This window comes from Falco naumanni, chromosome 3 (genome assembly GCF_017639655.2).
Source record: "Falco naumanni isolate bFalNau1 chromosome 3, bFalNau1.pat, whole genome shotgun sequence".
NCBI lineage: Eukaryota > Metazoa > Chordata > Aves > Falconiformes > Falconidae > Falco > Falco naumanni.
Window position 1 is genome coordinate 59,376,190 of NC_054056.1, and position 15,743 is coordinate 59,391,932.

The 15,743-nt window shown below is 44.8% G+C and overlaps 1 protein-coding gene across 1 annotated transcript; it reads right to left on the minus strand.

The window, feature by feature from the left end:
- Window positions 1-301: 301 nt before the first annotated feature.
- TUBB6 (tubulin beta 6 class V) lies at window positions 302-9,208 on the minus strand. Its single transcript, XM_040587282.1, has 4 exons — window positions 9,067-9,208; window positions 8,366-8,474; window positions 7,212-7,322; window positions 302-2,384 (listed from the first exon to the last, which is right to left on the minus strand). The coding sequence occupies exons 1-4, from the start codon at window positions 9,121-9,123 to the stop codon at window positions 1,321-1,323; spliced, it is 1,341 nt and encodes a 446-aa protein (XP_040443216.1). The 5' UTR covers window positions 9,124-9,208; the 3' UTR covers window positions 302-1,320.
- Window positions 9,209-15,743: the final 6,535 nt, after the last annotated feature.

Sequence of the window (15,743 nt, forward strand, 5' to 3'; positions counted from 1 at the left end):
AGTTCCTGAAACACTTTTAGTTTGCATTTCCAGAGGTTTTCTCCTTTGCTTATTTTGTTGCCTAGAAACTGACCTAAATAAGAGGCTCCACGTAGACAGTGTTCTCTGGTAAAGGCTCTCTAATGGAGAACGGTTGTTTAATTGATATAAGCAGAAACATAAAGCATGCACAGAGTGAATGCCCTGCAGTAACTTTGTCAAGGCAGCAAGTCAGCTGGACAAGACAGAGACACTTCTGTTTCAGTTTTAGCGTAAGCAGATAAAGTTGTGCATTTTTCATTTTACCAGCTGTTTCAAATACTGTGGATAAATACTTTTATTTGTACTTTAACCTTAATCTGTCCAGCAATTATAACCCATCTTGGTAACAAGACATCCATAGCACCTATAGGTGTGGTGAACATACAAACCTAGGTAGTGAGATTTACTGACACACAGCCTATGTCCCCTCTCCCACCATGTTCTGTGGAGTATCTAAATTTCGGCTGTATGGGCTAGGTGGAATGGAAAAATAGCATCAGTAACTAGCGATAACCAGAGAGATGGGGGACCAGCAAGATACTAGGGTGCTGCTTCAAACCCTAAAGGTCCTTAAAGAACACATCACAAGCGGATAGATTTCATATATGTCATTTGTGATTATTCAGCTGCAAGCGATGAAGTCACATAGCATAAATCCAGCCTCTGGCCCACAGCTCACTGGATATATATATAGCATTGACTGCCCAAAACACTTTTGCTTGAGAGGATACTAATTTTTTTATTTTGTTTTTAGAGGACTGGAGTCAAGTATCACTGTTAACAGTTACTGTACAGAATAGCTAAAACCTTTGTCTTCTTTTTATTACAAATAAATTTTGTTCCTGGCAGTTCAGTATTACACATTCGGTACAGAATGAATACTTCAAACCTACAAGATTTTCTTACTCATAATTGAATTAAAATAGGGCAGCTCTATTTTGTAGATTTTTCATGCCTATTTTGTCTTCTCTTGTATAACTTTATGGATGACACACTTCGTTGGGAAAAAAAAAGATCCCAATCTAGCAATCGCTGTGTTCAGACTCTTAGACCAAAGTCTTCACTGAATGCCTTATGTTTGTCTCATGAACAGAAACGACCCGATTTCCAGAAATGCTAATGCTGAATGTCCTCAGTTCTCAGTGACCTCAATGGACTCTGAAGAGCACCTCGTAACATCTGAAACTCATGCTCCTTTTTTCCTTTTTTTTTTTTTAAGCCCAAATACAGATTTATAAGCCTAATTATTAGAAATCCATATCTGAGAATTTGGCCTGGGAAATAATGCACCCAATTTCTTTATTCATTGATTTCCTCTTCATCATCTTCAAATGCTTCCTCTCCATCATTTGCTGTTGCTTCTTGGTATTGCTGATACTCTGAAACCAGATCATTCATGTTGCTTTCCGCTTCTGTAAATTCCATTTCATCCATTCCTTCTCCTGTGAACCAGTGGAGGAAAGCCTTTCGCCTGAACATGGCTGAAAACTGCTCCGAGATCCTTTTGAAGAGCTCTTGAATAGCAGTACTGTTGCCAATGAATGTGGAAGCCATCTTGAGGCCACGAGGAGGTATGTCACACACTGCCACCTTGACATTGTTTGGGATCCACTCCACAAAGTAACTGCTGTTCTTGTTCTGGATGGCCAACATCTGCTCATCAACCTCCTTCATGGACATGGGACCACGGAAGACAGTAGCCACTGTCAGATATCGCCCGTGTCTTGGGTCACAGGCTGCCATCATATTTTTGGCATCAAACATCTGCTGGGTGAGTTCTGGAACAGTGAGTGCTCGATATTGTTGGCTGCCTCGAGCTGTCAAAGGAGCGAAGCCTGGCATGAAAAAGTGAAGGCGTGGGAAAGGGACCATATTTACTGCCAGCTTCCGGAGGTCAGCATTTAGTTGGCCTGGAAAACGCAGGGATGTAGTTACCCCGCTCATGGTAGCGGAAACCAAGTGGTTTAAATCACCGTACGTTGGAGTGGTGAGCTTCAGGGTACGGAAGCAAATGTCATACAAAGCTTCATTGTCAATGCAGTAGGTTTCATCTGTATTTTCAACCAGTTGGTGGACTGAGAGCGTAGCATTATAAGGCTCCACCACTGTATCAGAAACCTTTGGGGAGGGCATGACACTAAAGGTATTCATTATCCTGTCTGGATATTCCTCTCGTATCTTGCTGATGAGTAGGGTTCCCATGCCAGACCCTGTCCCTCCTCCCAGGGAATGAGTGAGCTGAAATCCTTGCAAGCAATCACAGTGTTCGCACTCTTTTCTTACTACATCAAGTACAGAGTCAACCAACTCTGCCCCTTCTGTATAATGTCCTTTAGCCCAGTTGTTTCCTGCACCAGTTTGTCCTAAAATAACATACAATAGGGAAAGAAAATACACAAAATTATTGGTAAAGTTTGCTATTTGCAATGGATTCACATCTGTAACAAAATCTGTCGGGTAGATACCTGTGCTCTTCCATTTTGCCTACAAATACCTTTGGAAGTACCAACATGAACTTATATAGTCTTTTTTTGACTCAAATCCCTGGTATTCTTCGTTTGTGCCTTTGTGTGATTTTTTTTTTTCCTTTTTGTATTTAACCTGCCATGAATGCAAAGATGGCCTTGACTCCTTGTTTTGAAAGCTTTCACACTCCCAATCCCACTTATTCCATAAACACAAGATGGCTGTTTGATATTTAAATACTTTCTAAGGACCATGATGTATACAAAAGTAAATCACAGATACACATTTCTAAATGAAAAGTTCTTGAACTGTTCCCATGAGACACAGAGGCATTGTTGTCATTCAAGGATAAGGGTGGGCTTCAGAAGTCCTGTTTAACCTGTCATATCAGTAACTATAGCTTTTTAAATTCATGGTTACCTAGCCTGAATGAAAATACTTATCAACAGAAGCTCCAAGAATGTTATTTCAAGAACTTGGAAGTTATCCGGCACCTTTTAGTTTTTACTGGATTCTGTACAAACTCATTCTTCAGCATCTGCAAAACAACTTGCAAAACTGGATTACTGATGTTTCATGAGCCCCTTATTTTCTCCTCAAGGAAGGCTTCCATTTTCCATTTATGTGCCACTCAGTTTATTAGTATGGACAGTGTGGATCCTTTGCTATGTCACTATTTTGTTATTACTTGGATAACAAGGAGGATTAAAGAGGGGACCATTTTTCTTAATACTCCTGTTCCTCACGGTGACTACTACACACATACATCGTGCCACTAGACTCACTTACTGGTACTTTTGTGAGTGGTATTCAGAAAAAGCAACAGTTTCAGAATTAGGTATAGAGCTGTCAACTTCTGCATCATTCTCCAAGACCTTCCCCTTCCTTCCTATTAACATGTCTTATTTCAATTCCCAGCACACTGTGCTAGTGCCAAACGTAAGAATCAAGGAAACTGCTTGCTGGAATAATGTTTGATTACGATGCACTTTATTTTTACTGCATAAATGCTTGGCTTCCTCATGATGTATTTGATTAGTTAATGCATTGTTCTATATGCTGCTCTATTTTTCTCTCTTTGAACCTAGGGAGCTCAGCACTTCCTGTCCAGCTGGGCAAAACACTAAGTAATATCCTTCCAGAATTAAACATGTTTGCAACTATCTGCAGTCTGCTTGAGTAGATCCCCTACTACAGATAGTGCAGTACATCAGGATGCACACTAACAAGCAGACATCACTCCAAAATGCAGAAGGATCCTAACAGAGCTGAATTCTGAATTTAGGACTTTATTTTACAGATTTCCCCTTGAGTGAACATCATGATGTCTTTCTTTAGTGGACAATGAGATAAGGAGAGAATAGGAACAAAGGGCAAGGTAAAAGGACAGTGGCAATTACTCTCCCAAGTGTGGAAATTACATTTTCATAGGGGGTGTGGGGAACAAGAATCAGTAGAGACTGATTTTACTTGCTTTTGCTCAGTTTGCAAATTGAGTTAGGAAATAAAATGCCTAACACTGAGGCAGACCCTGTCCTCCTTTAGGCCCTCCACTGCACTAGACCCCCTTAGCCTCAATCTCCGTCTCACATACTCCTGGATGCCCACACTACCACCACTTCCTCTCTCTATTGCACTAATACAACCTTTACATTTAAACTGCCTAGCGGAACTGTAGGAGTGGCTGCCTACACCAATACTAACGGCGTCCCTCCAGCCCACAGCTATCGGCTTCTCCAGCGGTAACATGGCTCTTCATCCACTGGTCAGCCACCTACCTGCCCAGGGGCTCTGACATTCGAGAGTTCCTGCTGTGTGCACATATAACCCCAGTAATCCAATACTTCCAGACCCACTGGCTCTATAGCACTGTAAGACCACCACCGCCACACAGAACACTTAAAATAAGCCCTGGAAGCTCCAGACTTACTCGTGACAATACAGTATAGTCTGGAGGTGCCATGGCTCTGACAAGGCTGCCACATATCTGGAAATCTTGATCACAATCCTGTGAAACCCTACTGGATGCCCTCCACTTATCAGATACCTACCAGACCTCTGAAGACAAACACATAAAATGATCAAATTCCACGAGGACTAAATCTCTAGGTGGAAAATGAGCCTGTGTCCACAAAAATCAGGACTTGGCAGATATTTTGCCAATCCTGGAAGCTCTGCATTGTATGCAGCCAGTCTCTAGCATCCTGCCTCTGCCTCTTCTCACTGTGCATTTACAAAGCTCTAAAGGAAGTTTATGCAAAGCAATCCCACTACTTATCTGCACTCTTGGTATCTCTGGATCCTTCTGCCACTATTTTTTTCTCCAACACATTGTAGGGTTATCACACATTTAGGTTGAGCTGCATGTGCACAGAAGCCATTTGTCTAACAGTCAATTTATTTTTTAATCCCTAAAATGCTAACTATTTCCTGCAATTTTCTTTCACTCCTTTCCTCTCTTTGCTGTTTGAAATAAAAGACAAACCTGGGAAGAGAGCTCAGTAGCTTGCACACTAACACTTAGAAGCCTAGTGCAAACAACCTTGGTGATGAACACATGGTATGATTTAGGGAAGAAAGGACAGTTCCTTTGACTGGCTAACAGCCATTTTGTGGTTGCCCCTACCAGTTCAGACAAATTAAATAGATGTGGCATGTATGTAGCAAAGCTAGCAAGGGTGTACACAAGAGAATAATGAAAAATGCAAAAATGTACAAATGAAAACTGCCTAACAAGAGGAGGCACATCATGGCTCACAGCCATCCCTGGTGGGCAGCCATATGCTGTTAGAAGGCCAGGAGACCTGCTGCTCTCATACAGTGAGATTATTCCGCCTGCACTTCGCCCTTTATATCACTACCTTGTCAACACAATCACTGAAGCAAAAGGATTGTTTTGTGTCCATCTAAGTCTCCTGCAGTCTAAGCTAAAATTCCTGTATCTGGACTGTGTGATCACATATGCAGTATAGCCAAATGAAATCCTGACTGATGGTCCGTGGTTACTTGCTATGGAAACATGGGCATATGCAGGTATATACAAGCAGAGGCAGAAAACATCTCCATCAGAATGAGCCCTAACAGCCTGGGGTACAGCAAGCAAGGAACTGCCAGCTTCTGCCACAAAACCCTTTGTGGGCACAGGCCAGATTTTTAAAAGAGAAAACAAAATGCTTTGTTGGCTTTTGACACAGAAGAACATTACTTCAGCACTCAGCCATTCTACATTATTCAGCAGGTTGGGAGGACAGTGCCTGATGCTGGCAGGGGCCTCAGTCAGATACAAGTTGATCACATGCTGTTGGTTCATTGTTATCTCGGCAGGAAGGGAATACACTGAACTGGACTATTGTTGAAGACATTTTAAACTGATTTCGCTCTGGTTTTACTGGTGGTATGACAAACTGCAAAGCTCCAGTTCAGGTATTTCCATAGATCAGGTGAATTCACTTTCAGGGGGCTTTTGTGGTCCATGCCAGAGAAAAGGAATGAAAGGAGAGACCTGAATATAGAAACATACTTTATAAAGTTGCCTACATCTATGGCTTTTCTCCCCACGCTTACTTATACATGTCGTAACTTGATGCTCCTTTGAAAGAGATCCTTGACATCACTGCCATGAAGTATAAAGGACAACAGCGATATAGAATTAAGAGTTTTAAGTCAGTTAAAGACTTGAAGTGACTCTGTACGGCTTCTTTACTCCCCACCTCAACAGCAACAACCCAGACTTCAGTTTGTTTTATACCACCCAAATAATGTTTATCTTTTCTCTGTCTGTCTCTGGCATTGTTCCTTCCTTATGTTAACACAACATACCAAACTAAGTTGCAACCTAAACTTGCCTTGGCAGGAGGAAATTTGTTTTGTGGCTAGTGCAGACTTGGAACCACAAGGACACAAGAGTTCTCATGGTAGCTTTCATTCAGACTTCCTGTTTCAGCACACGGATCACTTCAATTTCACATGCTATTTCACTTTTATTGCAAAGGGACTAATAATGCTTCTGTACTTCATAAGGATGCTATGAAATTTAATCCTAGAATGTGCATTTTTAAGCTTTGAGGGGAAAGTACTACAAAAGTCCAAAGTATAACAGGAAACACCAAAACAACTCTCTACAAGTACACTGCAAAAACAGAAGTTCCCCATGTACTCTCAGACTGTTCCTTGTTATGCTGGAAAATAACCCAGTAACTGGCTGCATATGACTGTTTTCCATATTACAGTTGGTCTTCCTCCACTGTTTACTATACTGTAAGGATCTGCTGAAAAAGTTGAATTACACAGCCTATAAACAATTCAATACTCAAGCATTTAATATGAATTCAAGTAAAGAGTAGTCTGGTTGGCTTGTAGTTGAGATTTCCACCACCACCCCCTCTATTTTCTGCAGAATTTCCATGCATTTTGTTGTAAAGAAGTGGTCTTAAGATTTCTCTGAAGTTTGTATATATGGAAAGCAAATGTTCTTTATCCGAATACCATAGGAAACTTTCAGTAGTTTGCTAATTGAAGGAATGATTAACAGAACAATGACTTTGTTAGTTAACAGGATCTTTTAGCTGGCTTACAGATAATTGCAATCACACTGTTAAGCTAGTAGGATTCCTCAGTACCAACAATCACTTTGGAATAGAGAGATTAAATGCTTTTTGACCATTCACTTGGTAATCAAACACCTGTTGTATTGCTTTGTTTTTGAAAAAGTTATGTGCACATACCAAAGATGAAATTATCAGGCCGAAAGAGCTGACCAAAAGGACCAGATCGCACGCTATCCATGGTTCCTGGTTCCAAGTCCACCAAGACTGCTCTTGGTACAAATTTCTGGGCTATAACAAAAAGTAAGCACACCCTTAATGTTCTGAAATAAGCTAACATGGGTATAGTTCTCAATACAGAAACATATGATGTCTCATATTATTAGTCTACATATTCATGGTGGCGAAAACCAGTAACAGTCAGTTCCACTTGAAAAACAGACCTGACATCTTTGGGGGCCTACAGATGTTACATTTTGTAAGCTCTTTTTTAGCAATAAAAAGCATGTTCTTTACAAGAAAGTAATAATCTTTTCTGTGAATAATGGGGTGAGTGAAGGGTTTATGTTCAAATTACCCTAATATGTCTCACAAGCTTTTGTGCTTGAAGCATTCGCCTCCACTGAGAAGAACTACATGGTATGTAGCAAACGGTAGTAGTTCAACCACGAAGCACAAAAAGAATCTGTATCCATTTGAAATTGGTCAAGAAAACTCAGGTAAGTAATATGAATTAACGTGAGCTGGACAAAAGATGAAACATTCACACTTGCAAGTTTGTACTAGTACACCAAAGGACTCATGATCCTTATTTCACGCTGTTAACACCCTTCAACACCAGACTGACTCAGGGGATTTGAGCACCTTTGGCATCTTATTAATGAATCACCTTTGAGTTCTCCATTACCTGTGGCCCAGCCCTCTCAGTTATGAAATGAGAGTACTAAAGATGCACGCTCATATAACCAACAGTTTAATTTGGGGTAATTGATAAGACACATCTGAAGTAATCATAATTAAAAGAACAAACGCCTAGCGTAGCGTTAAAATAGTAAACAAACCTCCTCTTCCAGGCTCCAAGGACAGCCCCTTGTGCCACTTTTCTCTGCCTGGGGAGGTGACACCCAGTTGCCAGTTTATAAGAAAGCAGATAACGTTGTCTGTGTATAATGGGGTGTGCTGGGCTCGGCTGGGGGACTGAGGGCAGGCACTGGGGGAGTGTGACCAGCTGTGCCGTACAGCTTCAGACACCCGTTCTCTCCCAGATTTCCGCGCCCCTTCCCACGGAGTTCCCGTCCCGCACCCCTCCCCTCCCCTCCCCATCCCACACTTACACGATGATTCATTATAGTAGACATTGATCCTTTCCAGCTGCAGCGCTGAGTCACCAACATAGCCTCCGGCCGGGTCAATGCCGTGCTCATCGCTTATCACTTCCCAAAACTAAGGGAGGAAAACGAGAAGCGGGTCGGGAACTCCCCTGCGGAGCGCGGGGGGCCCTGCCCAGCGCCCGGGCCGGGGGCGGCGGCGGCCCCGCGGCAGCTGCCGGATTCCTGGCGTGCCCGGGGCCGCCCTGCCCTGCCCTGCCCCGCCCGGGGCGGGACGCGGTGCCGGCACGAGCCAGGCAGGCACCGGGGGGGTTTAGCCCAGCGGCCGGGCGGCGGCCGCGCCGCTCCGAGCCCGCCCGGGCCGCGGCGTTCCGGCCTCCCGAGGGGCCGCTCGGGCTCCCGCCGCCCTCGAGCCGCGGCCCGGCCCGCTTAAACACAAAAGTATTTTTAAAAATAGTTTATAAGAAAAAAAAAAAGTTCCGTTGGGTTTCGGAACTTTCCCAAGCCTTCTGTGGCCGGGGGAGCGGCGAGATGCGCCGTGCCCCGCGCCCCCGGGCAGCGGCTGGCTGCGGGCGCGGGAGGGCGGCGGCCGGCGCGGCGCAGCCCAGCCCAGCCCCGCGGGGCCGAGCGGCCCAGAGCTGCGGCCGGGCGCGTCCCCCGGGCGCCGAGAGGCTCCGCAAAGCGGCGGCGGCTCCCCTCAGGCTCACCTTGGTCCCGATCTGGTTGCCGCACTGGCCCGCCTGGATGTGCACGATCTCCCTCATGGCGAAGCCGCCCGCCGCCCAGCCCGACTGTGGGCGGCCCCCGCCGACCGGGTGGCGCTTTATGGGCTGCGAGGCAGCGCGCGCCCACCCCCCCGCCGCTGCCGCTCGCCCAACGGCCGGCGCCCCGCGCGCGCCCCGCCAACGGCCGCCCCCGCTGGGGACCGCCCTCGCGCCGCGGGCGGCTGGGCCCCGCCGACGGGCCGGGGAGGGGGCACGGCCGCCGCCCGCGCTTTCCTCACGGGCGAGGAGGGTCTCGGGGGGCTCTCCTGCCCCGGGGGTGGCTCCCGCCCGTGCTGCGCCCCTCACCGCGCCCGGCAAACGCGGCTGTGTCACCTTCACCCACCGGGGGGCCCTGCCCGCGCTGTGGGCGGGCGGGCACCGCCGCGCTCCCCTGCCGCACCCGGGCCTGCTGCCCCACGGCCGGGCAGACGGCCCCCTTCGCTGGAGGGGCAGCGTCCAGAGAAACGGGGGGACCTTCACAATGCCCTGCCACCGGCCACCCTGGCGTGGCTGCCTGCTGGTGTGGCGCTGCCCGCAGGGTGACAAGCTGCGGCCTGAAAACTGCAACTGGGAAAGGCGAGCGGTCTCTGGGGCAGCTTTCCTGAAAGCTCGTGTCACCACCACACGGAGCATGGTCTGGAATACACATCGTTTGAATAGCTTGACTTTTCATGAAAAAGCAGATTTTCTTTCCCCTCCAGAGAAGAAACAAGTTCCCACTGAATCTCCTTTATGATCCCTTTAGGTACCTGTTGCACAGTTTCCCAGCTAGAGGAAAGCTCCCTAGCTTGGCTGCCTGTTTTAAGGCCCCTGTGACTTGTTCCACGCCACTGTGTGATGCCATCGTCCACGTAGCCTGTTCTTGTATATAGCCCTGGCTGGAGGCAGTCATCTGTCTATGCACATCTCTGCTGTTGTGCAGGAGCAGCCTTGAAGCCAAAGTAACAGAACATCATTATCTGCTTGCTTGATCAAAGGCGACCCAGCTGGGACTTTCCTGGAGAATAATCTTGGGTGCTCTCTACGGCTTGAACACAGTTAAGGTAACCCCCATCAATTGATAAATAACCCCCAAATAACCCAAAATCTGTACTTGGGCTGGGAAGTCACCTCCTACCTCCCTGCCCTTATGTTGCTGTGACGTGACAATGTTAGCTAGACTGTGTGCTCTGGGCTCCAACCTTGCTTTTCATAAATGTTTTTAAGCAGGGCCAGCAGCTTATTGCAGATGACCTCTGAGTAGCCCATATGCACCATGCCAGGCTGAGTCAAACGTCCTTCTGACATCAGTGAGGCAGCTGGGGGACTGCTGTGTTTGCCTTGCAAGCAGCCACCAGTGCAGGATTAGATACTACGTTCCTTTTTTTTCTGCTGAAGGACTCAAAATAAATGCCTTTCTCTGTGTGATCTGCATTTTTGGGAGAGATCCGTGATCAAGTCATTTGTTCGGTAGCCTGATTAGTGAGGTCATCTGGGGCTTTGCTTGAATCTATATGTCCTTGAGTATGTCTTCCAGGCCTGGCTTTCCCCACGCTTTGCAAATCCCTCCATTTACTGTTTATGGTTCATACTTGCCATCAACTTGCCTGTTACAATCATTTCTGCTGGTATGCTACTTTTTAAAATTCAATTAGTTCCCATATCCAGCTAGTGGTAGGCCTGATGGTGTATTCCCAATGGGTGCATGTACATGCACACACATGCATATACATACACACATGGCTGGCCACACTGATTAACACAGAAAACACAGCACTCGTGCAAACACAAACAGCACTAATGGCCTCGTCCTGTTCCCCTCCCTGGCTGATCAGGACAGAAGCCCATTAATGGAAAACAAATATGTATTTGTATACATCTATACAATATGGACCCCTCCAGCAGCTTGTCTTAGACACTCATCCCAATCAGTAGCTGACCCCTGGATCTCAATCTTCCCAGTTGCCGGCACCTGGAAATATTATCCCCAGAGGCTCACAGCTCCATTCCAGTTGCTGGTATTCAGACCTGCAAGACAGACACCAACTATGGCTCCCTCCTCCAGTAGCTGGTCTTAGGACACTCAGCTGATTCAATAGCTGGCCCCTGGATCTTCAGTAGCCTCACAGAGAGACACACACAGGCAAACAATTTTCTCAGGTAGACGGTCCAGACTTGTGACCTTAACAGTCGCTGACCCTCAGACCCCACCACAGTCCCTCCAGTAGGTGGCTTGGACCCCCTGATCCCTCCAGTAGCCGCTTCACAGATCCTCTGGTCCCTTTACTCTCTTACCTGGACTTAGGGCTGCTCCAAAACTTAACTCCCCAGCTTTTTACCCTTCTCTCTAGCTAGCCTGGCTTGATGTTTACTAGTGACTACACACTGACACACAGATCCACATAATGTGTGTGCACTATGGTCTCCCCAGTTGCTCCATCACAGAGGCCCCTACAACTTGTGTCCCCCACCACCAATGGCTGGCACTCAGACCACCATACACACACATACACGCAGGATATAGACACCCCAACACTCCTCACCCCCAGTAAAATAATTAAATACAGTTCAGTAAGACAAGATAGACTGAGGTGATCAGATAGGCATACTGGCCAGCAACCTGTTTACACCCAACCATGCCATTTTATCCCTATATTCTTTTATTTTTCCATACCAAACCACCTTTATCCCCCCTTTTTCCCAACTTTGATTCCTCCTCTAAACATCCCATAAGTCATCTTGTACAATCCCAAAGATGTTCTTCCCCTCCATCCCCTAAAGAGTCCCATACTGCTGCAGACATTAACCCCTCTCCATACAGTGATCCACGGAGCCTCTCCCATGCACTAGTGGTGATGGGTGTCACACCCGGCCCACAGGCTGATCCCTCTCTCAGAGCAGCTGGGGCATGGGGATCCTTTTCTCTAGGTATGTTATTGGGTTTCCCCCACCTGCTGCTGTTCCACTGTGCTCTTTTGTGTTTGTAGAGATAAGCCTTGAACCACGCAACCCAGCAGTAGATCAAACCCATTCAATCATCTGAATCAAATTATATCTTGAGAACAGAAGTAAGAAGTTAAAAATGGACATAGGGAGGTCACTGAGAGGGTAAAAGAAGCAATGAGAGTGTATAGTAGTAGAGCCTTTAGTCTATGTGCTTCCTGAGAAGCTGTAATGGTTGCACTGCCAGTGTCTGTCTTCTTTGAAAGGATTGTTTGCTGTTTGGGAGCAGCAGTCAAACACCGTTTAGAGGCCAAAACTTCAGCCAGTTTCCCACACATATGAAGTAACCCACTGAAGTATGTGTAAGACTGTAGAACCATGCACATGATGAAGGTGAGCAACAATTTACCCAACAAATTTGCATCTCGCTTGTACACATTTTATAGCTACATAAGTACATATGTTCATATTCAGTCAGACCTGAATCAACCTGCAGCTTCTCCATGTTTTATTGCTAGTAATCTGAAAAGAAGCAACACTTGTTTGTTGGTCATGTACCTTCAAATCCTTTTAATCCATGCTTGCATTAATTTAGTGGTTCAGCTGACTTAGGAGTTGGAGGTGCCATTATAACCTGTGTCTACAAAAGCCTGCACGTTCTCTTTAAGTCTCCATAGGCTTGGTCTGGGATTTTAAAGGCATTTAGTTGTTTCAAAATCCTACTATGTACTTAACTGCTATGGATTACTTCTGGATGTATTTTAAAATCCTACTAAACACCTCTTGGAAATTTAAGGCACCTAAATGTCTTTAAAAGTTTCCTTCTAGGTGATTCCTCTGACCGAGTCCCTGAGATTCTATAAATAGATTAACATAGGAACACACTGTAAATACTTCAAATCCATCAGTACAATGGATTTCACTTATTGTATTTGGCTGTCTAGTCCCTTTCTCAGATACCAATAATATATATTGACTTTTAACCTTCATAACTCAGAGTCCTTTTTTTTTTTTCCATTCACTAGGCTAATTTAATATTTAGAGTATGCCTTCTTTTACCATGCATGAAACAGAAAGAAAGCTTTCTTCAGATTTCACTTGCAGATTTACACCCTTCATTGTTTTTCCTTTTTTCCTTCCTTTTGCAATTTTGACTCCACTTCTGTTGTTAAAAAAAACAAAACAAAAGAAACCAGTTAATATACTCAACCTAAAAAAATTAGTAACATGTTGTGATAGCTACAAACCCAATAGCCCAGCTCTGCAAACCCACTCTCCAGACAGCCTCTTGAACAATCAGTTTACACGACTTAACAATCTCAAAATATCTCTTGCTCCCAGGTGTGGAAGCAAAAGATGAAATAGTAAAAGGTCCATTTTAGGGAGTGGCATGACCCTTTATGACAGACAGAACATAGATTAAGGAAGATCTGACTGCTAGGCCAAGTCTGGATTAGCCTGACGTTTCTAGCTGGCAAAAGCCTAGAACATTTCACTTCCACTGGACAACTCTTTGGTGCTCCAACATGATGGGCAGAGCCCATGTGGTTCTTTCTTCCTGTTAGTCAGCACTGGCAAGGGTATTGGCTGTTCAGTCTTAGCAGTTGTATCAGAGAGCGATGGCAAATGCAACACACGTATTGCTCTTGTGTGAGATATAGATGCCTTGAAAAAGCTGTATACATTCATGGTCAAGAAAAACTGTTGGGGCCACATGGGGTTTGCAGAGCCTCCAGTGTTCTTGACTTCAGCCTTTCTCACGTACTCCTTGCAATGGCTAAAATAGAAGTGGATACCTACAAGATTATTTATTTCACAAGGCAGGACAAAATGTGCAAAGTCCCCATGCTACAGAGTAAAAGGATTTTCCAGTAATAGCAGCCCAAGCAACAGTCATGTCCCACAGAGTCACATGGAAATTTTCTTTAGTGCCCTGGAAAAACCCCAGCAAAGTTCTTCTGTATTTAGCTAGTCATATGATATGATTGTTAAGCTGCTTCCTGCTTTTCAGGAAACACATTTGTGTTTATATCAGGGTTGTTGCTAGGACTATTTCTATTTACTGGAGTTTTTAAGGACTAGAGAGAAATTCATGTCATAGCAGAACAGTTAACATGATAGCTACTATTTTCTTTTTCTGAATGATAAATATGCTGTATTTTGATACAGAAGAATATCAGCAGGGACCATCCAGTGTTATAAAGCTCATTAACACTTACATTAACTACCAAAGCACAAAATATAATCCATGTGATGGACTCACTCTGACAGCTTGTAGCAGGCTAGTAAATGCTACTAAACCCATAGTCACCTTTAAGAGGAAGGTCCCAGGGTCTCTGTTGTTCTTTTCTTTCCTCTTTAGTCTGAAATTTTTTCATGCAAGCTAAGAAATAGGAAAAAAAATCTTAAAATGGCTTGGCTTTGGGTTTTTCTGCCAGTCTTCCTGAGGAAACAAAGCGTAGGAAGTCATGTTCTGTTCAAGTGTGGGCCCATGTACCTCTACCACCACCTCCTTTTCAGTTTGTCAGCCTCTTGTGACAAAATCTGCCACAGGCACATGATAGATGTTGCAGCTGCAGAAGAATCTAGAAACACCTCAAGAACCCAACAGCATGGTCAAACCTTTTAAAAGGGGAGGAGAGCAAGACACACACACACAGAAACATACAGTCTAATAAGGCTAACACCAGCATATACATTCATCACAGATGTTTTGCAGCTGATATTTTGCCTAGAAAAGCCATTATATTTCATATGGTCCTCAAACAGTTATTGCTTTGCTCCTCTGCCAATAAGCTTATAGCTGTGGAAGCTATGGTGTCACTAATTGTCACCCAGGCTCAAACATAGTACTCAGGTGTTTGTTTTAATGCTGCTCACCTGTTTGCTTTGTAACTCTACCTGTCGATGGAGGTAATGCTGGTGTTTGTGTTTTAGGCCACAGATGCAGTTTGAACTTTGTAATGTTAAAGCAGAGGTCACTACATGAGATAAGGGCTAATTATGTTTATGGATGAAATGTCTGAGAGACTGTGAAGCAACACAGGAGGAATTCCACTATACTGTTAAAAGGAGTATCTACCTGCATTTTCACATGCTTTTCTCACTGTTTGACAAGATGAATGGGAAACCAGTATAACTCCAACCCTGAACATTAACGGGTTTGAGTTCAGTTGCCTTTGCACTTTCCAGCGCTTATTGTCTTTTCATTTGTAACGCATTTTCTGTCCTTTGGAATTGAGTATTTTCTTTCAGTCCTTTGTTTCTCCCTGTGCTTAGCCTCAATGCTAACAATAACTCATCCAGGACTTTTTGCAGAGTTGCTTGTAGTGATTTTTATGCAACAGCTGTAGCAGCTGGAGATGAGGGAGGCATATACCTGCCTGTTTTGTCAGGCTGAATGTGTGTTTGGTGTGGCTATGTTTCTAACTTCCATTCTAATGGGTCACTTAGCTACATAAACAAACAGAGCCAGAGAATGGGCTGCACTGTGTGTTCAACATAGTCAGTAAAATATTGTATTTTCTTATAGCTACCACTGAGAGTATAGGAATACAAAATTAAGGCAGGAATTTATCCACATTCAATTCTCCAGCCTCTCTGCACACCAGAGATTTTTGGGAACTGAGCTGTTTGAAGGAGAGAGTGAAAACAAATCTTAGCTGGAATGTGTACTCTTCATTATCTGTATCATGCAG